Here is a 22,234-nt window from a genome sequence, read left to right on the forward strand (position 1 = left end):
TCAGCGGTTAGTGGGGAGGCTAATCTATTTATCCCATATACGCCCGGATATAGCCTTTGCTGTGAGCATGGTAAGCCAGTTTATGCATTCACCTGGCCGAGAACACATGGATGCTGTCTTTAGAATCCTAAGGTACTTGAAGGGGTCGCCTGGGAAAGGGTTACTCTACAAAAACTATGGACATCTTCAAATAGAAGCCTATACAGATACAGATTGGGCTGGGAATGTCATGGATAGAAGGTCAACATCTGGGTATTGCACCTTTGTTGGAGGAAACCTGGTTAGTTGGAGGAGTAAAAAGCAGAGTGTCGAGGCACGAAGTAGTGCAGAAGCTGAGTTTAGAGCAGTGGCTCATGGAATATGTGAAGCACTATGGGTAGAGAAAATCCTACAAGAACTAAAGGTTCCCATTTCTCCACCAATAAGGTTGTATTGTGACAACAAATCTGCAATTTCTATTGCCCATAATCCAGTTTTACATGATAGAACTAAACATGTTGAAGTTGACAAGCATTTTATAAAGGAAAAGATTGAGAGAGGACAGATTTGTATTCCATATATTCCAACCACGAAACAATTGGCAGATGTTCTAACTAAAGGATTACCCAAGAAGACCTTTGATAGCATAATAAGCAAGCTGTCAATGAAGGATATCTTCAAGCCAGCTTGTGGGGGAGTGTTGACTAGATCAAATCAAAATCAGATTCTTAATTTATTTCATGAATCTTTTCTGTAAATAGAAGTAATTAAAATATTCTTTCCTGTTTTAGTTTAGCTTATTTTAGGGATTTTATGATTAGAAATCTTTCCTTATTTTAGGCTAGTATTTTCCCCATTTTCTAGTTATTTCTATTTCTGTAATTCCTCTATAAAGAGATGATTTCCTGTACATTTGAATATACACAATATTCAGACACTTCAAGTATAACAATACGTTAGAAAATAGAATACCACTTGATATACTATAGGCATTATTCTCTTAAGCATTTGACATTATGGAGGATTATATAAATTTCTACAAATAATTATGTATTATTTCCTATGAACTTGTCAAATATCTTTGTTTTGACAAAGCTATATTTGTTGTTACTATTACAACCCCAAGTCAATGTCAGGCCCCAAATTACATTGGAATTTACAGATACACATTCTTTTGCCTATTTGTGGCATCAGGATCAACATGTTTGAGAGAAACCAACTGATCATGTTTAAGAGCCTTTGAAGATGGCTGGATCAAATACTTCCTCAAATTTATATTCCCATCCATATTATTAGTACTTAACTACTCAATTAAACAATCCTGAAATTTTACCAATGGACCTGTAGACCTTAAGAAGTTATCAAAATTGTTAAGAAAGTGGAACTCATCATAATAACTATTTAGTTGCTTGATAGTCTCCGGGATGCTGTTTACTGTGCTGAGGACTTGCTGGACGCTGTCCTCACCAAAGCCGCCACTCAAAAGAAGATAAGTTCTACCTTGTTCATTAGCATCTTTATCAACCGAGATAGGGACATGGTAGACAAGATGGAAGGGGTGGTTGGAAGAATAGAGGATCTTGGAAAACAAAAAGATTTCCTTGGTCTTGAAAAGGTTTCCACTAGTAGCTCATCATGGAGGACTCCATCCACTTCTCTTGTAAGAGGGAATGTGTATGGCAGAGAGGATGACAAGAAGGCCTTAATCAAGATGCTAAATGACAACAGTGAGCATCACTTGTCTGTGATTGCCATTGTTGGCATAGGTGGAGTTTGTAAAACAACTTTAGCCCAATGGGTATACAACAACCAGGAGGAGTTCATGAAGGGATTTGATCTTAAAGCATGGGTTTGTGTTTCAGAAAATTTTGATATTGTTGAGACTACAAGAGTCATAAAGGGGATCCTTGGAGATACTTGCAGTCTCGAGGATTTCAATTCATTTCAACATGCTTTGAAAGAAAAATTGTCGAATAAGAAGTTCTTTGTTGTTTTGGATGATATTTGGAGTGACGATGGTGACAGATGGAGTAATTTTATGACTCCTTTTCAATACGGGAAGAAGGGAAGTGTTGTTCTTCTTACTACTCGTGGGAATACTGTTGCTTTAGCAGTTCAAAACTGTCGCCCTTATTTTCTCAATGGTTTGTCAGAAGACTATTATTGGTCAGTATTTGCAGACAATGCATCTTTTCCACAATCTAATGGGAATGCAGCACTTGAAGGAGTTGGTAGAGAGATTGTCAAGAAGTGTGGTGGCTTGCCATTAGCTGCAAAAACACTTGGACGCCTGTTACGTACAAAGCATGATGTTCAGGAATGGAACAAGATATTAATGAGTGATATTTGGGCATTTTCTGTGAAGAATAGTAAGATTATCCCTGCATTATTGATAAGCTACTTCCATCTTTCTCCACACTTAAAACGTTGTTTTGTTTATTGCTCTTTATATCCCAAAGATTATCGATTCATGAAAGATGAATTAATCTTGTTGTGGATGGCAGAAGATTTTTTACCACCACCAAAGAGAGAAGAGACTTTAGAAGAAGTTGGTTGTGAATGTTTTGATGAACTAAGTTCCAGATTATTTTTCACAAAGATTCAAGATGGTGATGATTATTCTGTGATGCACGATCTCTTGCATGACTTAGCAATATTTCTTGCTGGAGATTTCTATTGCAACTCAGATAAACTTTGTGAAGAGGAGGAGATAAGGATTCAGACTCGACATTTATGTGTAAATTTACGTTCTTGTGGCTCAAAACTTTATAATTCTATTTCTAAAGTAGAATCTTTGAGGAAATTATTGTTTAAAAAAGTCGCCTCTTGCAACTTTAAAACAGCAACACCTGACATATTATCAAAGTGTAAATACTTGAGAGCTTTATCCTTTCCCACATCCCCACCATTCAAGTTGATGGCGAACAAATTTTCTGAATACAGATTTCTGACCAGGTAATTTTCTAATCTTCACGTCTCTACCACAATTGAATTCACACTTGCATAAGTGATACTTATTAACACACACATTTTTCGATATTAAAGAGGAACATAAGAATTAGTTACCATGAAATGAAAATTGAAATACCGTGAATATCTATCTTATTTCATGTATCTAGCATTTGAGAATTTCTGTAGATATATTGAACAAATGAATGAATCAAATTACTGTTCCTACCATCTTCTGCATGTAGCTTCTACTGAGTTACAGGTGCCCATGTTAAACTGGACTAATATGTTTGGAATAAAAAGTGATGGTTTCAGTGGCTAAGAGAAGGGGGGTTGAATCTTAGCCCCCTTTTCGCTTGCTGACACTTGCTGGACTTTAAATGAGATTTTTCTGTTTTATCTCGTCCCTAGTCACGAGACATTTTCATTTTGTCTCGTCACTTGGTATGAGACATTTTTTATGCTGCATCTTGAACAATAAAAACAGAATTGAAGTAGGAGAGATAGAGAGAAGATGACACCCAGATATATCCTGGTTCAGCTGCTAAGTGCAGTGCAGCCTACATCCAGTCTCCATCACAACAATGATGGAATTTCACTATAATCATCCAGATTACAACTTGTAAAGTGCTAACCCAACTTACAAGGGGATTCCCACAGAATCATGAAACACAACAAAGATGAACAAAGGAACTCTAAGACATCTATGGCTTTTTTTCTTTTAATTTTGCACTCTCTGCCTTTTTCCGCTCTATGGCTTTTTCTACAAACCTCACTGTTTGCCTTTTTCCATGAGACTCAAGACATGACAAAATTAAACAGAAAAATTACAAAATAGAAAACATTGAAGGAGAAGAGAACTGCTAGCTTAGGTAGCTCTGAGAACTCTGTGCCTTGCACTCTCAAATCTTACTCCTTGAATCAAACCATGACTGTTCACCTCTTTTATAGAGAAGTGAAGCCTTCATAGTTGAGACCCAAACCCGAGCTCAGTTTCTTCCCTTCAACAAAAACCGGTTCGGCCATACAGAGAGAAGAGGTAACTCATGCAAAAACCAACATGCAAATACCTCTAGTCCTTCCTTGTTCATCACTCTTCATCAATCCGAGCGCTCCATCCTTGGCTTCCTCTCCAAGATGGATTTCTGGCCCTTGATGCTTCATGATGATGATGACTTCATCTGCTTCAACTTCTGCCTTCAACCATCACTTCGCCACTCTAGCTACTCCCTGTGGTGGTTGATCAGAAACGAAGACAAGTCACGCCTCCAAGATCTTTCTGCTGGCCGAATCTTCTTCTTTCTTTTCGGGTATGGAGGATCCGAGATTAACTCACCAAATCTAACCATATTTGGTGATTATCTCAGCCACTACATACTTTTTGTTTTCTTGCCATCATTGTGATGGACTTGTAGCTTGTCCTTCCTTCCTTTCGGTAGCTTACATTTGCTTTCATGGAGGCCATTGTTTCCTGTGTATTAACCGAAGAGAGAAGACGAAAGGGATGAGAGAGAACAGAGAAAGTGAAGAAAAGCAATTCAAAACAAATTAAATGAAGATAGCTTGCTTTTACTTCCCTGGGTGGCGTGCAACACTAATCATAATGATTCCCATCAAATCAAAGTCAATTTCTCTCTCATAGTTCCAAAGCTAGCATATTAAATTTGAAATCCATTCTTAGCAAGCAATGGAATCCGTTGGAAGCTTTATGGATTCGGTTAATGCATGGAAGCATTAATAATTTTGGGCTTGGTTGCAATAAGGATTATTCTTGGCCCAAATAAAAGCATTTGCTTTCCTGATGCATATTGGATTCGGATCATTCAAGTTGGTTAAACATCAACAATACATTTTTGGGCTTGCAAGTATAAGACTGGCCCAAACCAAACCATTTGCTGAATAATCTTTATTCAAACTGGGCTTGCTGCATGTTTTTATTTTCGGCCCAATTAATATCCTGCATTACAAAATTATTAGTTAGCATATAATTTATGAAGATTGAACTAATAATTTGCAATTAAATATTTTTAATAATGTTTGTTCATCACAAAAATTAATTTGGAGTTTTCCAAACTCATCAATCTCCCCCTTGATGAAAAACATTATTAAAATTGAAATGGAAAGAAAATAAAGATTAGAGTACAAGTACTCCCTTTGAGGATTGAATTTCTTCCCTTTCAAAGTGTCACATGGCTCCCCCTTAATATGTGCTACTATACCAAGGGAAGCATAAAACCTGTAACCTTTTAATCAAGCTCCAAAATAACAATATTATTCAACATATTTATTTGAGAATGTTGAATGCTTGATTTATGAGCAGAGTATGATGATAATCAAAACTCATTTGTTATCATAATTGATTTTCTGCTCAACACAAAATTACAAACCAAAAAAAATCCAAACATTTCCTGTTCAACATATCAGAGCGAAGTAACATAAGGAAAATATTTGTAAAGCAAAATAAGGCAGTTTTTGATGCTTTATACATTTTAAAGAAACTGCCAAAAATACATTTTCAAGGCAATAAGACTATCAATAACTAATCAACAGCCAGGCATAAAAATCAAGCATAATTATAAACCAGATGCCAAATCAGAATAATCAAAACATGATAAACCAAATGCAGTTGGAACAATGCAAATATTATCAGTAACTAATAGGCATTTTTCGAACACGGGAGATCATGAATTTTCAATTTTGAAAATTTCATCCCTGTTCCTATCTCCTTCTCATCCCCTGTTTTTCTTTGTTTCCAATTTCAATTTTGGAAACTTATTTTCCTCCCCCTTTTGTCATCATAGGGGCACCTGCACAAAATATGATGAATACCACCAAATAGTGATAACAACAAAATAGCAACAAAAGATCCAAGTATCACAGAGCAGGGAGTTTGAAGTTACGCTCATACAAAAAAAAAAAAGATTGAGCCTACTTGAGCCAATATCAAGTAAAATAAAAGAAATACTAATCATCAGACAGATTGTAATCAGAATCTGCAGCATCTTCTTCACTGCCAGCGCCCAGATCCTTTTCCAAATTTTCCAGCATCATACCCACTCGCTCTTTACATCTGCCCCAGGCACGTTCATTTTCATAGGCTAGCTTCCGAGCAGCTCTATGGAATTGAATCATGAGAGTGGACATGTTAGAGAATTCGGTGAGGATTTCCCTTGATGACTCAGTTGCCTTAGAAGATTCAAACTGGCTTTCTAGATCACTGTCCATAGGCATCGGTTTCTTGCTCTTTGTCCCTTTTACCGCACCACCACCTTTGATCATGGGAGTTTTGTTTTCCACAGACTCATTGGTTAAATCTACCTTATAGTACTCAAAAATACACGTGAGAAACATTCCATAAGGTAAATTAGCCTTTTTTGTACTTCTTACACAGTCCCACATATGTCTGATCATAAGATAAGCAAATGAAATAGGAGTAGAAGTAACAAGGGCAAAAATGATTAAAGAATCAGATACAGTTACCCTATTGTGAGAACCACTCTGTGGAGTTAAAATATGAGTAATGATGCGATGCAGCAAAGAATTGGTTGGTCCAAGAGCTTTATGAGTAGGGACCGTGCCATCTAATCCAGACATGTTTGCACAAATATGGCTGAGAACCTGTTTGTAACCAATCCCAACATGATCATCCCATTTGTCATTCATGTATACCTTTGGTCCCTCGTCCGTGTACCCGAGGGCAGCACCCAGGGTTTCCGAGCTCAGAACCATATGCACACGTTTCACATAAGAATGGAGAGCACCATCAATCATTCTGAGGTTCCAGTTTTGGGTATACCATTTTGTGAATGTGTAGCAGAGGGGTCCACTTGAGGTTATCAAACAGAGGTTGCAAGATAATTCCTTTTGTTGACAGATAATCAAGGTTCACCAGGTAGGAAAGACAGATATGCCTCTTTTCCAGAATTTCTTGATGGAATTCATAAAATGCACATGTCAGGAATCTGGATGGATCAAAATGAGAATGAGGCTTGTGAAACCTGTTCTTGAACTCCAGTGACTCAAGATTCGCTGGTTCCCTGGTTTCATGCAACACGAAACCTTTGGGCTTCTGAGAGCTTTTTCCTGATGTGTGTGGTGTTGCCTTCTTTGGTGATCGCGGTGGTGGTGAAGGAACGGGTGAGGTCTGAGACGACTCTTCATCAACACTGGGCTCCTTGTTTTTGCCACGGCCAGAACTCTTGTGAGCAATCTTCTTTCTCATGGTGGATGTTGGCTTGGCCGATTGAGAGGGAGAGGAAGAAGATGTAGAGTGAATGTGAATATGAGTGTGTGTTTGTGGAGTGAACGGTTTTTGAGAGAGATTGATTCTTCCACTTTTTCTTGAAGCGGTTTTCTTTTTCATTATGGAGAGAGACAATGGTGTTGGAAGAAGAAAGGTTGGCCGAAGGTGAGAATTGGAGGGTGGTTAAGGGAGCATTAAATGTTGATTGGAGAGAGAATGATGGGAGTGGTTAATGATCATTATGTGCGGTTATTACCCAAGGCGGTTTCCCAAGAATTTGAAAAGAAGATTCCTTGAATCAAGGGATTAGTTGGAGAGAGAAAGATTTGATTTGACATTAACTACTTCCAATGAGATTTGAAATGACACTCAAAAGATTTGATCATCATAAAGTGAGGAGTCATTAAAAATTCAATGAGGGGTCAAACTTGATTATGTGGGCCCATTAGAGGCAAAGTCTGCGCAGCCTCCCCCTGAATCATGGCCCATTCAACACATCCTAAAATTTGTCTCCTGCTTTCCTACGAGACAAAACCAAACAGAATCAAAAAGTTCACAAATTTTCAACAGAACTTAATTCTATCATTCCCAAACTGTCTCTTAAGGTGCAGAATCTGTCTTCACCTAAGGGTTTTGTAAAAATATCAGCAATTTGGTCTTCAGATTTTACAAATTGAATATCAATAGTTCCCTTTTGCACATGTTCTCTAATGAAATGATATTTAATTTCAATGTGCTTTGTTCTTGAGTGCAAAACAGGATTTTTTGAAATATTTATTGCACTCATGTTATCACAAAATAAGGGTATGCTATTGATCTTTAATTTGTAATCTTCCAATTGAGTTTTTAACCAAATTAATTGCGAACAACAAGCAGATGCGGATATATATTCAGCTTCAGCTGTGGATAGAGCCACTGTGGCTTGTTTCTTGCTTGACCACATGTTGAGTGAGCTTCCAAGGAAGCAACACATGCCCGAAGTGCTCCTTCTATCCACTCGATCTCCCGCATAATCTGCATCACAAAACCCTACTGCACAAAAATCATCAGATTTTGGATACCATAAACCATAATCACATGTTCCCTTAATGTACCTAATGATGCGTTTAACAGCCGTTAAATGGGATTCTTTTGGGTGAGATTGAAATCTTGAACATACACCCACACTTTGAACAATATCCGGTCTAGAGGATGTAAGATACATTAGTGAACCTATCATTCCTCTATACCGTGTTTCATCCACATCTAGGCCATCATCATCTTTATCAAGTTTAGTATTAGGATGCATTGGTGTTCCCATTGATTTGGAATTTTCTAAGCCAAATTTCTTTATCAATTCTTTAGCATACTTGCCTTGGTGAATAAATGTACCACTAGGAGTTTGTTTAATTTGGAGGCCAAGAAAGAAGGTTAGCTCTCCCATTAAACTCATTTCAAACTCACTAGTCATGAGTTTTCCAAACTCTTCACACAAGGTCTCATTGGCTGATCCAAACACAATATCATCCACATAAACTTGAACAAGAAGAATGTCATCATTAGAAACCTTAATGAACACAGTAGTGTCAGTGGTTCCCCTTTGAAAATGATTTTCTAATAAGAAGGCACTAAGCCTTTCATACCAAGCTCTAGGAGCTTGTCTAAGGCCATAAAGAGCCTTTGAGAGTTTAAAAACATGATTAGGAAAATCTTTATGTTCAAAACCGGGGGGTTGAGCCACATACACTTCTCTATCAATAAAGCCATTAAGAAAAGCACATTTAACATCCATTTGAAACATTTTAAAACCCTTATGGGTAGCATAGGCAAGAAGCAACCTAATTGCTTCCATTCTAGCTACCGGAGCAAAAGACTCATCAAAATCTATTCCCTCTTCTTGATCGTAACCTTGGGCCACTAATCTAGCCTTGTTACGAACAACTTGTCCATCCTCACCAAGTTTATTTTTGAAAACCCACTTAGTACCCGTTACCTTCTTACCATCCGGATGAGGTACTAAATTCCAAACCTTATTCTTGTCAAATTGAGCAAGCTCCTCTTGCATGGCCTTGACCCATGATGGGTCTTCAAGCGCTTGTTTGACATTGTTGGGCTCCATTTGTGACAAGAGAGCAAAATTGCTAGGTTCGGTTTGCCTTTTGGTGGAGGATCTTGTGGTTACACCTTGAGAGGGATCACCAATGATGAAATCATGAGGATAGCCTCTCATGGATTTCCATTCTCTAGGCTTTCGGACAGGTGTAGTGCTTTGATGATCTTCTGATGCTCTCACTGTTTCAGTTTCTCGTGTCTGCTCAGGGGACAAAATGGAAGTTTCTCCTTCAATCTGACGAGATAAAACAGGGCTGACAGATTCTTCATTCTCCACAGTTTTGGGATTTTCTTTACTTGTTCCATCCTCTTCACAATCTGAATCACTACCCTTTACAATACTGGGAATTAAGTTAGAATCACAAAAGGTAACATGTATGGATTCCTCTATGGTCCTATGCTCTTTGAGATAAACTCTATAAGCCTTGCTTGTGGTGGAATATCCAACAAACATTTCTTCATATGATTTTGGATCAAATTTTCCAAGGTTTTCTTTATTGTTAAGTACAAAGCATTTACATCCAAAAACATGAAAATACTTAAGATTTGGAGGGGTTCCTTTCCATAGCTCATAAGGAGTTTTCTTTAACCCTTTTCTAATGATTGTTCTATTCAAAATATAACATGCTGTGTTCACAGCTTCAGCCCATAAAAATTTGGGAATTTCATTATCACATAGCATGGCCCTAGTCATTTCTTGAAGGCTTCGATTCCTTCTTTCAACCACCCCATTTTGTTGGGGGGTTCTAGGACATGAGAAATTATGAGAAATCCCTAAGTCATCACAGAATTTTTCAAAATCTTGATTTTCAAATTCTCTTCCGTGATCACTTCTCAAATGGGCAATTTTCAAATCTTTTTCATTTTGAATTTTCTTACAAAGGGTGGAGAAGGCATAAAATGCATCATTCTTATGAGCAAGGAAAAGTACCCAACCGAATCTAGAGTAATCATCAACCACCACAAGACCATAGTGTTTACCTCCTAAACTTTGAGTTCTAGTAGGACCAAAAAGATCAATATGTAACATTTCCAATGGCCTTTTGGTTGAGATTCCATCTTTTGATTTAAAAGAGGATTTTACTTGTTTGCCCAATTGGCAAGCATCACAAGTGAGATCCTTATCAAACTTGATGTTTGGAATTCCTCTAACCAAATTCTTTTTGACTAGCTTAGAAATTTGGTACATGCTAGCATGACCCAACTTTCTATGCCAAAGCCATTTTTCAGATTCAAGAGAGGTAAAGCATGTTACATTTTGTTCCGTTAAATCCTCAAGAGTTAATCCATACACATTATTACATCTTTTAGCTTCAAAAAGAACATCCCCAGTTTTCTCACAAACCACTAAGCAAACAAGTTTCTTAAAATTAACTTCAAAACCCAAATCACACAGTTGACTAACACTAAGCAAGTTATGTTTTAATCCATGTACAAGAAGGACATCATTTATACAAGATGAGAGATTTTTACCCACTTTCCCAACAGCAACTATTTTTCCTTTTGCATCATCACCGAATGTGACAAATCCTCCATCATATTCATCAAGCTTTATGAAGAAGGCTGTCTTTCCGGTCATATGCCTAGAGCATCTGCTATCCATGTACCATGTGTTCTCTTTTCTTTTGGATGCTAGGCACACCTGCAAAACAATGCTTAAGAACCCTTAGGTATCCAAATCTTTTTGGATCCTTTAACGTTAAACCATCTTCTATGTCCTAAGCCATTGTAATCAAAAACAACTTTACAAACTTTGTCACCAATCATTCTTTCCCCAAAGAAACATTGGATGGGAAAGTGTCCATTTCGATTGCATAGTCTACAAAATCTTGGAGTTGCTGTTTTGTTAAAACAAGTTGGGTCTTGATACTTTGCATCATTTGAAGATGAAGCAATGTTTTCAAAATGTGACTTTTCAGATTTATAAAAGCCCAAACCAGCTTTATCATAAAGAGGTTTCTGACTAGCCAAGATTTGATTTAAATTTTCAGAACTTTGGGTGAACTTGGCTAAGTCTTCTTTAAGTCTGTTAACCTCTTTAAGCAACTCTTCATTTTGCTTAAAACAATTCACATATGCAAGAACTGAATGGTCACTTTCACAACTTTTAATTTGGGCTTTTAACTGCTTATTCTCTTCAACAAGATCACAAGCGGTTTCGGCCTCTCTCACTTTTTCTTTTAGAAAACTATTTTCAGCTTGAAGAATGGTGACTTGTTGTTCAAGTTCTTGATTTTCTAGAAGAAAGCATCTTATTTTTTCAGAAAGGTGGTCTATCATAAGATGAAGATCTTCAGTATCAGGGTTATGAAAGACTACCTGATGTACATGATCTGCCATAAGGCACTGTTGGGACTTGGTTTCTGATTTTTCATCATCATCATCTGAGTCATTTTCCAATTCTTCCCATGAAGCCATTAGTCCTTTCTTCTTTCCCTTTTTCGGCTTTTCTTCCTTCTTCAACTTGGGACAGTCAGATTTGAAATGCCCCATTTCCTTGCAATTGAAACAGGTTACCTTGCTAAGATCTTTCTTTGTCCTCCTGGAGCTGCCGCCTTTGCCTTTGAGCTTTGCCATTTTCCTGAATTTTTTTGCAAACAACACAAACTCATTTTCAGAAGAGTTATCACTGGATTCATCATCCAGAGGGTTAGTCACAGAAGAAAATGCAATTCCTTTCTTTTTTGAATCCTTTTTCAAATAGGAGTTTTCAAAAGCAAGTAAGTTTCCTCTCAAATCATCAAGTGTCATGGAATCTAAGTTGCTACTATCAGAAATAATTAGGGCTTTTGTTTCCCACTCTTTTGTGAGACACCTCAACACTCTTCTCACTAGCACAGATTCTGAATGTGTGATTCCAAGAGCATCTAAGCCAATAGTAATGGCATTGAACCGTTCAAACAGTTCATCGATGGACTCTCCTTCCTTCATTGTAAACATTTCATATTCCCTGTTTAACATGTCTGTTCGAGTCTTTTTTACAATGGTGGTTCCTTCATGAGTGATTTGCAACTTGTCCCAGATTTCCTTTGCCGTTGTGCATCGTGATACTCGTCGGTACTCCTCAAAGCTGATAGCACAATTGAGCAGATTGGTTGCCTTAGCATTTAACTCCACCTTCTTCCTATCTTCCTCGGTCCAGCTTGCTTCTGGTTTAAGGGAGGTTACTCCTTGAGCATTTGTGGTAGTCGGAAATTTAGGACCTTCCAAGATGATCTTCCAAAGTCTGTAATCTACAGGTTGTACAAATATCTTCATCCTCTCCTTCCAATAGGTATAATTTTTCCCATTGAAAAGAGGAGGTCTGTTGCTTGATTGTCCTTCTGTCAGATTATAAGACACCACATTTGCGCCACTGTTTTCCGCCATTTGGATCTTTACTCCAAGCTGCAAAGCTTGATCTCTTTGAGACCAAGCTCTGATACCAATTGATGGTTTCAGTGGCTAAGAGAAGGGGGGGTTGAATCTTAGCCCCCTTTTCGCTTGCTGACACTTGCTGGACTTTAAATGAGATTTTTCTGTTTTATCTCGTCCCTAGTCACGAGACATTTTCATTTTGTCTCGTCACTTGGTATGAGACATTTTTGATGCTGCATCTTGAACAATAAAAACAGAATTGAAGTAGGAGAGATAGAGAGAAGATGACACCCAGATATATCCTGGTTCAGCTGCTAAGTGCAGTGCAGCCTACATCCAGTCTCCATCACAACAATGATGGAATTTCACTATAATCATCCAGATTACAACTTGTAAAGTGCTAACCCAACTTACAAGGGGATTCCCACAGAATCATGAAACACAACAAAGATGAACAAAGGAACTCTAAGACATCTATGGCTTTTTTTCTTTTAATTTTGCACTCTCTGCCTTTTTCCGCTCTATGGCTTTTTCTACAAACCTCACTGTTTGCCTTTTTCCATGAGACTCAAGACATGACAAAATTAAACAGAAAAATTACAAAATAGAAAACATTGAAGGAGAAGAGAACTGCTAGCTTAGGTAGCTCTGAGAACTCTGTGCCTTGCACTCTCAAATCTTACTCCTTGAATCAAACCATGACTGTTCACCTCTTTTATAGAGAAGTGAAGCCTTCATAGTTGAGACCCAAACCCGAGCTCAGTTTCTTCCCTTCAACAAAAACCGGTTCGGCCATACAGAGAGAAGAGGTAACTCATGCAAAAACCAACATGCAAATACCTCTAGTCCTTCCTTGTTCATCACTCTTCATCAATCCGAGCGCTCCATCCTTGGCTTCCTCTCCAAGATGGATTTCTGGCCCTTGATGCTTCATGATGATGATGACTTCATCTGCTTCAACTTCTGCCTTCAACCATCACTTCGCCACTCTAGCTACTCCCTGTGGTGGTTGATCAGAAACGAAGACAAGTCACGCCTCCAAGATCTTTCTGCTGGCCGAATCTTCTTCTTTCTTTTCGGGTATGGAGGATCCGAGATTAACTCACCAAATCTAACCATATTTGGTGATTATCTCAGCCACTACATACTTTTTGTTTTCTTGCCATCATTGTGATGGACTTGTAGCTTGTCCTTCCTTCCTTTCGGTAGCTTACATTTGCTTTCATGGAGGCCATTGTTTCCTGTGTATTAACCGAAGAGAGAAGACGAAAGGGATGAGAGAGAACAGAGAAAGTGAAGAAAAGCAATTCAAAACAAATTAAATGAAGATAGCTTGCTTTTACTTCCCTGGGTGGCGTGCAACACTAATCATAATGATTCCCATCAAATCAAAGTCAATTTCTCTCTCATAGTTCCAAAGCTAGCATATTAAATTTGAAATCCATTCTTAGCAAGCAATGGAATTCGTTGGAAGCTTTATGGATTCGGTTAATGCATGGAAGCATTAATAATTTTGGGCTTGGTTGCAATAAGGATTATTCTTGGCCCAAATAAAAGCATTTGCTTTCCTGATGCATATTGGATTCGGATCATTCAAGTTGGTTAAACATCAACAATACATTTTTGGGCTTGCAAGTATAAGACTGGCCCAAACCAAACCATTTGCTGAATAATCTTTATTCAAACTGGGCTTGCTGCATGTTTTTATTTTCGGCCCAATTAATATCCTGCATTACAAAATTATTAGTTAGCATATAATTTATGAAGATTGAACTAATAATTTGCAATTAAATATTTTTAATAATGTTTGTTCATCACAAAAATTAATTTGGAGTTTTCCAAACTCATCAAAAAGCACTGATTTCTGTTTTAGCTTCAGGTTAGTGCAGTTACTCTATTCCTCTCTACAATTTACTTCAGGTTGGAGAATATGGCTGGCTAAAAGCTTCCTTCCTCTCTGTTTACTACTTCAAATTGAAGAGTGTCCTTTGCTCGGAGACCGTTGCAAGAAGAGTTGCAGCTAAACTCTCTATAGTAACATGAACTTGATGGATCTATAGCTATTGATATTTTAATTTGCTCTATCTCATATCATTTCTTATGATCACCGACTCAAATCCATTTTCCAAGGGCCTGAAGAGATAGATAACTGTTATGGTCAAGGAATTGCTTTCTTTATGGATTCAACCTTTAAAATGGGCATTAGGAAGCTTCTGTGGCAACTGCGACTTGGTGAGCATGTAAGTACTTCTGCAAAATTTTCCGTTGAGGTATTGTTATTTTGATGTCAATTTTTTTCTCAAGCTGAATTTGTCCATTCAGTTCTGTTTTTGAAGCTGAAAGAAAGGCAACAATGTTGAACACATCATTGTGTATTTATCATGCAGGTTCTGAACATTTTCCTTTGTGAGGCCCATGCAAACACATTTGGAGTGTCCCTCTAAATTTCTGTTAGTGTATTAACCTGATCCATATGAATGATCGTATAATCAAATCTTTTCTTGTTTAAGTGGAGATTCTTCACTCGTAGTTCTTCAATATGGAGGTGTGGTTGTGATCTTAGCTCTCTAGTAGAACTGCCAGAAAGTCTGTAAATGAGTATCACTGATTTTATTTTGTTGATGGGTCTATGTCCTTGTACAAGAGTTGTGTATGTATGCTTATTAGTGCTTGTAAGTTTTGAAACCTCTTTGTAGCTTTGATTTGAATAATAGTGAGTTTAATTAATTAATTCTTATTCTTAGAGTGAGAAACAAATTTTATATCATACTGTAAAAACTTTTTTTTTATACTGTAAAATACTGATTAAGTATCTTGCCTATGAACCATGAAGACATGAATATATTGGATTCTAACAAGAAGGAATTTCTATAGGCAAACACTCTAGTTGTTGTTGATTCAATAGAAGTGAAGAATCACACACAATTTATCAGTCAATTCATTAAGAAACCATGCGCTATTATTGTTTTTGTTATTATTTTACATCATGTGTACACTTTATCACAAGTACAAGAGCCAGTTTGCAGCAGTGTTAAAAGAGGTCATTATGAATTTTGCTACAAATGTTTTACTGCACAACAGCGTCGACAAAATAAAATGTTCATCATATCATAATTTTATGTAAAATTAACGTATATTAGAAGTAGCTTCTACGAAAAAGTTTAAACCGTGCACCAAAATTTCCAGAAAGACAACAGTTGCATTGGTCACAGTAAAGGCTTGAATGATCTCTTAGTTTCATCCATCCTTTTGGATACTTTCTCTTAAAATTCGCTGAAAAACTATCTGCTGCTGTGTGAATACCTGTCTCCTGCGCTTAGTATACTTTAGCTGGTATGATAAGATGTTGTTTGCAAGCTTAATTTGGATATTCCTTTTGAAAATTTGGCAACTTAAAGTGCTAATTCTATTATTTGATTGTAACAACTAGCTTTCAACTAAACTCTAATGAGGATAACTCTAAACTTGATGATCAATGGGTATTGATATTTCACATAGCTCTATCTCATAGCATTTCTTGTGAATATCAACTCAAAACAGATTTCCTAGAGGGCCTGAAGATAAAATTCTGAAGTCAAATTTTTGTTAATATACTTCGAGATGGCCTTTTTTATTTTTCAATTTGACATATATATCATTGTATAAAGAATTGATGGAACATTTCTTAAGGGATGAATTCCTAGCATGAGTGCTCCTTTTATGTTTGATAGGTAATAAGAAAAGACTTAAAAAGCAAGAAAGATCCAAACAGCAAAAACAGAACTCCAATGATGTCCTAATATTGCATTCAACTTGTCAAATATCTTTTTCTTGGCAAACCTATGTTTGTTTTCACTATTACCAGCCCAATTAAATGTTAAACCCAAACTTACATAGAAATACACTAAATAATAATAATAATAAAAAATAAATTAATAATAAGATCATCATAAGCTGCTAACATTAGTGCACCTCTATAGAGTATCCACATGCTCATATTTTCATAGAAGCAACCTCAGTGACCAATAAAAGTTTTACAAGACCGAATAAAGATTTAATCATTTGGATTAATCACCTAATATGACTTGGATATGCCTTGCATATTCCCAAAGACTGATACTTAGTCATGACTCATACCACAGTTGAAACCTTCCTCAACTTGCAGTTTTGTTGCATCTCTTAGACTTAAAAACACAAACTAAAAGTTCCAAACAAATTATTAAACTAAGACTAAGACATTAGCAACGTACAATTAATTAAAATAAGACAACTACCATGCATTATTGTTATTAATGACCTCATAATATATTACCATGATATACATACAAAAATGTGGTGCCAAAATATTCCTAGTTCTATATAGTTTCCACAAAGACTAGTAGTGTCCATTGGTGACACGGAAACAACACCACTTGCAAGAATTAAAAAATGAGGAATTAGAGCAAAGCCAATTAAGCACACCACTGCTATGAATTTCTAGGTTATCTCGGAGGCGATACTGGGTCTTGTTTCTAAGGAACGAGGAACGATTGACATTGACACCTTCCAAAGAGGAATCTTAACTGTTAGTTACGTAGCAATGTAGCATGTATATGCAGCACTTTCTTTGGAAAGTTTTCTTTTTTTTTTTTTAACTCTGTAGAGTTTCGTGATATTGTATATCTCTAAGAAGAAGATAATTGATTCATGTGCAGTGAAACAACTCCATTGTTGCTATTTAGTAATGTTGCATCTTTCAAACAACAATTAACAAATGAAGAGTTGGTGAAGAGCCAGCTAAGCACTCCACTGATAATACATGAACATGTACATCAAGACAAAAAATTTCTCTGCCAAATTTCTCTACTTGCCTCATTGTTGGGAAAACTTTTATAATACATGAACGTTGTTGAACATGTACATCAAGACAAAAAAATTCATCACGTATTTACTTTAAAGTAATGTTTGTTAGCAACAACTTCCAAAAGCAAAAAGAAAAGAAAAACTAGACCTTAAATCCTTAATTAATTAGGATTAGGAAATTTAACATTGCAGCATCAGCATCATTATTTTATTATTATGATCCTCAAAATAAAAAGCAGAGTGTTATAATTAAGAGCCGCAAGACACTCCACTAACATAATTTTTTTATTGTTACCACGGAGACCCTGAGCCAATTGCCTTTGTCTTTTATGGCGGGAATCCAATGTCCATGAACCTTACATTATTTTTGTTAGAATATAATTAGGATCAATTAGGATCAATTAGTATTATTTAGTATATCTGAATATTTATTATAGAATATTACGTCTTTGTTATTACGATTCTCTTAGTACCTATAAATACCCTTTGATATTGTATCATTCTAGGCAACTTGAATAGACAACTTGAACACACCCAATAATACACAACTCCTTTCTCCAGTCTAGTCTCTTGTTTCTAACAATTTTATTACTAAGGTGTCTAAGGAAACGTTCCTTTAAACAAAAAAAACAGAAAAGATAAATAATGTTACATTAATCATTTGTTTCATCATTCAAACAAGAATTTAAAAAGATAAGCAAAGCTAGGTGGCAACTCCACTACTTTGAAATTTTAATTATTTTAAATTACCCCAGAGACTTGCTTGACACCTTCTTTGTACACTTGATTAAGAAAACCACTCTATCGAATTCACTATACCCTGACACCATTGTTTTCTTACCTTCTCCGAAAATCCATTCACTTTTCTGTTTCCTTAGTTGATCTATTCAATTTGTTGTTGAGATCATATCATGGCTGGTGCAGTTGTTGGTGGAGCTTTCCTCTCTGGCTTCATTAACATTGTCATTAACAAGTTCCTTACAGAGGATGTGGCCAACAAGGTGTTTGGCAAGAAGCTTGGCCCTGACTTGGTTGAAAGGCTGAAGACTGCTCTGTTGGGTGCTGAAGCTCTTGTTGCTGATGCTGAGATGAAGCAGTTTGGTAATCTCAATGTGAGGAAGTGGCTCGATAGTCTCCGGGATGCTGTTTACTGTGCTGAGGACTTACTCGCCACTGTCCTCACCAAAGCCGCCACTAAAAAGGAGGAAAGTTCTTCCTGGTGGTCCCCAAGCTTCTTCATCAACCGAGATAGAGATAACATGGTAGACAAGATGGAAGGGGTAGTTAGAAGAATTGAGGATCTTGGAAAACAAAAAGATTTCCTTGGTCTTGAAAAGATTCCCACTGGTAGCTCCTCATGGAGGACTCCATCCACTTCTCTTGTAAAAGGGAGTGTGTATGGCAGGGAGGATGACAAGAAGGCCTTAATCAAGATGCTGAATGACAACTGTGAGCATCACTTGTCTGTGTTTGCTATTGTTGGCATAGGTGGGGTTGGTAAAACAACTTTAGCCCAATGGCTGTACAACAACGAGGAGTTCATGAAGGGATTTGATCTGAAAGCATGGGTTTGCGTTTCGGAGAAGTTTGAAGTTGTTGAGACTACAAGGAATGTCATAAAGCAGCTACACGGAGATTCTTGTATTCTCGATGATTTCAATTCACTTCAAAATGCTTTGAAAGAAGAATTGTCCAATAAGAAGTTCTTTATTGTTCTGGATGATGTTTGGAGTGATGATGGTGACAAATGGAGTAATTTTATGACCCCTTTCCAACAAAATGGGAATAAGGGAAGTATTGTTCTTCTGACTACTCGGGAGGAAAATGTTGCTTCCGCAGTTCAAAATTGTCAGCCTTATTTTCTCTGGGAGTTGTCGGAGGACTATTGTTGGTCAGTGTTTGCAGAAAATGCATCTTTTCCAGAATCAAATGGGAGAGCAGCACTTGAAGAAATAGGTAGAAAGATTGTGAAGAAGTGTGATGGCTTGCCATTAGCTGCAGAAACACTTGGTCGCTTGTTACGTACAAAGCATGATGTTGAGGAATGGAACAAGATACTAATGAGTGATATTTGGGGATTTTCTTTGGAGAAGAGTAAGATTATTCCAGCATTACTGATAAGTTACTTCCATCTTTCTCCATATTTAAAGCGTTGTTTTGTTTATTGTGCTTTATATCCCAAAGATTATGAATTTGAGAAAGATAAATTAATCCTTATGTGGATAGCAGAAGATCTTTTACCACCACCAAAGAGAGGAGAGAGTTTAGAAGAAGTTGGTTGTGAGTGTTTTGATGAACTTACTTCCAGATTATTTTTCACAAAGATTCAATATGATGGCAATTATTATTTTGTGATGCATGATCTGTTGCATGATTTAGCCATATTCCTTGCTGGAGATTTCTATTGCAGCAACTCAGAAGAACTTGGTAAAGAGGAGATAAAGATTCAGACTCGGCATTTGCGTGTGGATTTAAGGCATTGTAGCTCAAGACTTTATAATTCTATTTCTAAAGTAGAATTTTTGAGAACATTATTATTGTTTGGCGCTTTCACATCTCCCAACTGCAACATTGAAGCGGCAACATGTGACATGTTATCAAAGTGTAAATACTTGAGAGTTTTATCCTTTGATAAACTTGATGTGTTGCCTAATTCAACAGGAGAATTGATCCATCTGCGCCACTTGGATCTCTCTTATACTCATATAAAGACATTGCCTGAGTCTATGTGCAGCTTGTGTAATTTGCAAACATTGAAGTTGTGTTGTTGTTATGAGCTAACTTCGCTGCCTAGTGGTTTTCATAATCTTGTGAGTTTGCGCCATCTTGATATTAGAGGAACTCATTTAGAAGAAATGCCTAGAAAAATGAGCAAATTGAATCAGTTGCACGTTTTAAGTTATTTTGTTGTGGGCAAGCACGAAGACAACGGAATCCAGGAGTTAGGAGGGCTGGCAAATCTTCATGGATGCCTTGATATTAGGAAGTTGGAGAATATGGTTGATGTGAAAGAAGCAATGAGTGCAAAGATAATGGATAAGAGGTACATTGATGAATTATGGTTGGAATGGTCTTCAGGTGATGATATAGTTTCAAGCACACAAAAAGAAAGAGACATGCTCGATAACTTGCAACCGCAGAATGGGTTGAAAGAGTTGAAAATCGAGGGATACAAGGGTACAATATTTCCAGAATGGTTGGGGAACTGTTCCTACCAAAACATGACAAGTGTATCTCTAAAGTCTTGCAAGAATTGCTGCATGCTGCCTTCACTTGGACAGCTGCCATCTCTTAAGTCCCTCAGCATTAAAGGTTTGGATCAGCTGAGGAGTATTGGCGAGGAGTTTTACAAGAATGAAGGAGATCATCATTCTTTGCATATTGCACCATTTCCCTCACTGGAGACTTTGGTATTTGATAGCATGGCATGTTGGGAGGTGTGGCACGTATCTGAGTCGGAAACATTTCCTCAACTTAGGAAGCTTGAAATAACAGATTGCCCAATGTTGAAGGAAGAGATGCGTAATCAGGTATTCTCCAGGGTAGTTTCTTCTTTGTCGGATGTTTCCAAAGTTCGCAAACTACTTATGGGCTACCACTATATAACCTCGCACACCGATGCCATGTTTCTTGATGGGGATACTTTAAGAATAAGGGGAAGTGAATTTGTGAAGGAGTCTGCATTGAAGGCAATGATCAGCATCAACCATCTACGTTGCCTCCAAGAAATACACATCCATGGGTGTAGAAAACTAGAATTCCCGGAGCAACAGCAGCACAAATATGATTTGATAGAGCTACAAATAGAACACAGCTGCGATTCACTGAGCTCCTTGTCGTTGGATGTCTTTCCCAATCTCAAGAATCTGGAGATAAAATGTTGTAGCAATCTGGAATCAGTGTCAATGTCAGAGGCACCACACACTGCTCTTCAACGTCTCTCCATCAGTGGATGCGACAAATTAGTGTCATTTGCAGGAGAAGGACTGGCTGCACCCAACTTGACTCATCGCAATGTTAGCAGGTGCTCAAAGTTGGAGGCATTACCACGTGACATGAAGAGTCTACTCCCAAGTTTACAGTCTCTCGAGATATATGGTTGCCCAAACATTTGCAGGTTGCCGGAGGGTGGTTTGCCGCCTAACTTGAAATCATTTGGTTGGGGAATTGGCGAGCAACAAATGAGGGATCTATCATCGATGCCCAACTTGCACGCCCTCACTCATCTCACCATTTCTGGTCTTGGGTGTGAGAGCAGAACAAAGTCATACCCAGAGGTGGGTTCGCTGCCTCACCTTCCCTCCCTTACCACTCTTGAGATTTGGGGGTTCGAGAATCTGGAGACATTGGAGTGCAACGAGCTTCTCCGCCTCACCTCCCTTCAACAATTGCACATTTCATTCTGCAACCAGCTGAAGAATATGGAAGGAGAAAAGCTGCCTCCCTCTCTCTTGCTACTCACAATGGAATACTGTGGTTTGCTGGGAGTATTATGCATGGATAAGCATCAACAAATTTGGCCCAAAATTTCCCACATCCCCACCATTCAAGTCAATCGCAAGAAAATTTCCTGAATAGAGATTTCTGAGCAGGTAATTCTCTAATCTTCATGTTTCTCATGCTACCACAATTAAATTCACACACGCATAAATTTCTATTTCCTTCAAGAGAGAAAAGACAATTGAACTGGTATGCCAAATTGCATTCTTTTCTTTCATTTATCTGGGAACCTCTCACTTTGCAGTTGTAGTTCAACAAATATCTTTTCTTTCTTTCACAAACTCATTGCTCTCT

The 22,234-nt window shown here is 37.4% G+C and overlaps 2 protein-coding genes across 2 annotated transcripts; both read left to right on the top strand.

The window, feature by feature from the left end:
* Positions 1 to 1,516: 1,516 nt before the first annotated feature.
* LOC130962360 (putative disease resistance protein RGA4) lies at positions 1,517 to 2,938 on the top strand. Its single transcript, XM_057888584.1, has one exon. The coding sequence runs from the start codon at positions 1,517 to 1,519 to the stop codon at positions 2,936 to 2,938; it is 1,422 nt and encodes a 473-aa protein (XP_057744567.1).
* Positions 2,939 to 18,351: 15,413 nt separating this feature from the next.
* On the top strand, positions 18,352 to 22,014 carry LOC130962361 (putative disease resistance protein At3g14460). Its single transcript, XM_057888585.1, has one exon. It carries the CDS (start codon positions 18,352 to 18,354, stop codon positions 22,012 to 22,014), a length of 3,663 nt encoding a protein of 1,220 aa, XP_057744568.1.
* The last annotated feature ends 220 nt before the right edge of the window (positions 22,015 to 22,234 follow it).

Source organism: Arachis stenosperma, chromosome 2, assembly GCF_014773155.1.
Source record: "Arachis stenosperma cultivar V10309 chromosome 2, arast.V10309.gnm1.PFL2, whole genome shotgun sequence".
NCBI classification, from domain to species: Eukaryota; Viridiplantae; Streptophyta; class Magnoliopsida; order Fabales; family Fabaceae; genus Arachis; species Arachis stenosperma.

What these genes read in the sequence shown, in the direction of transcription:
- LOC130962360 (XM_057888584.1), top strand. Translation starts at nt 1,517, where the DNA reads ATGGTAGACAAGATGGAAGGGGTGGTTGGAAGAATAGAGGATCTTGGA.
- LOC130962361 (XM_057888585.1), top strand. Translation starts at nt 18,352, where the DNA reads ATGGCTGGTGCAGTTGTTGGTGGAGCTTTCCTCTCTGGCTTCATTAAC.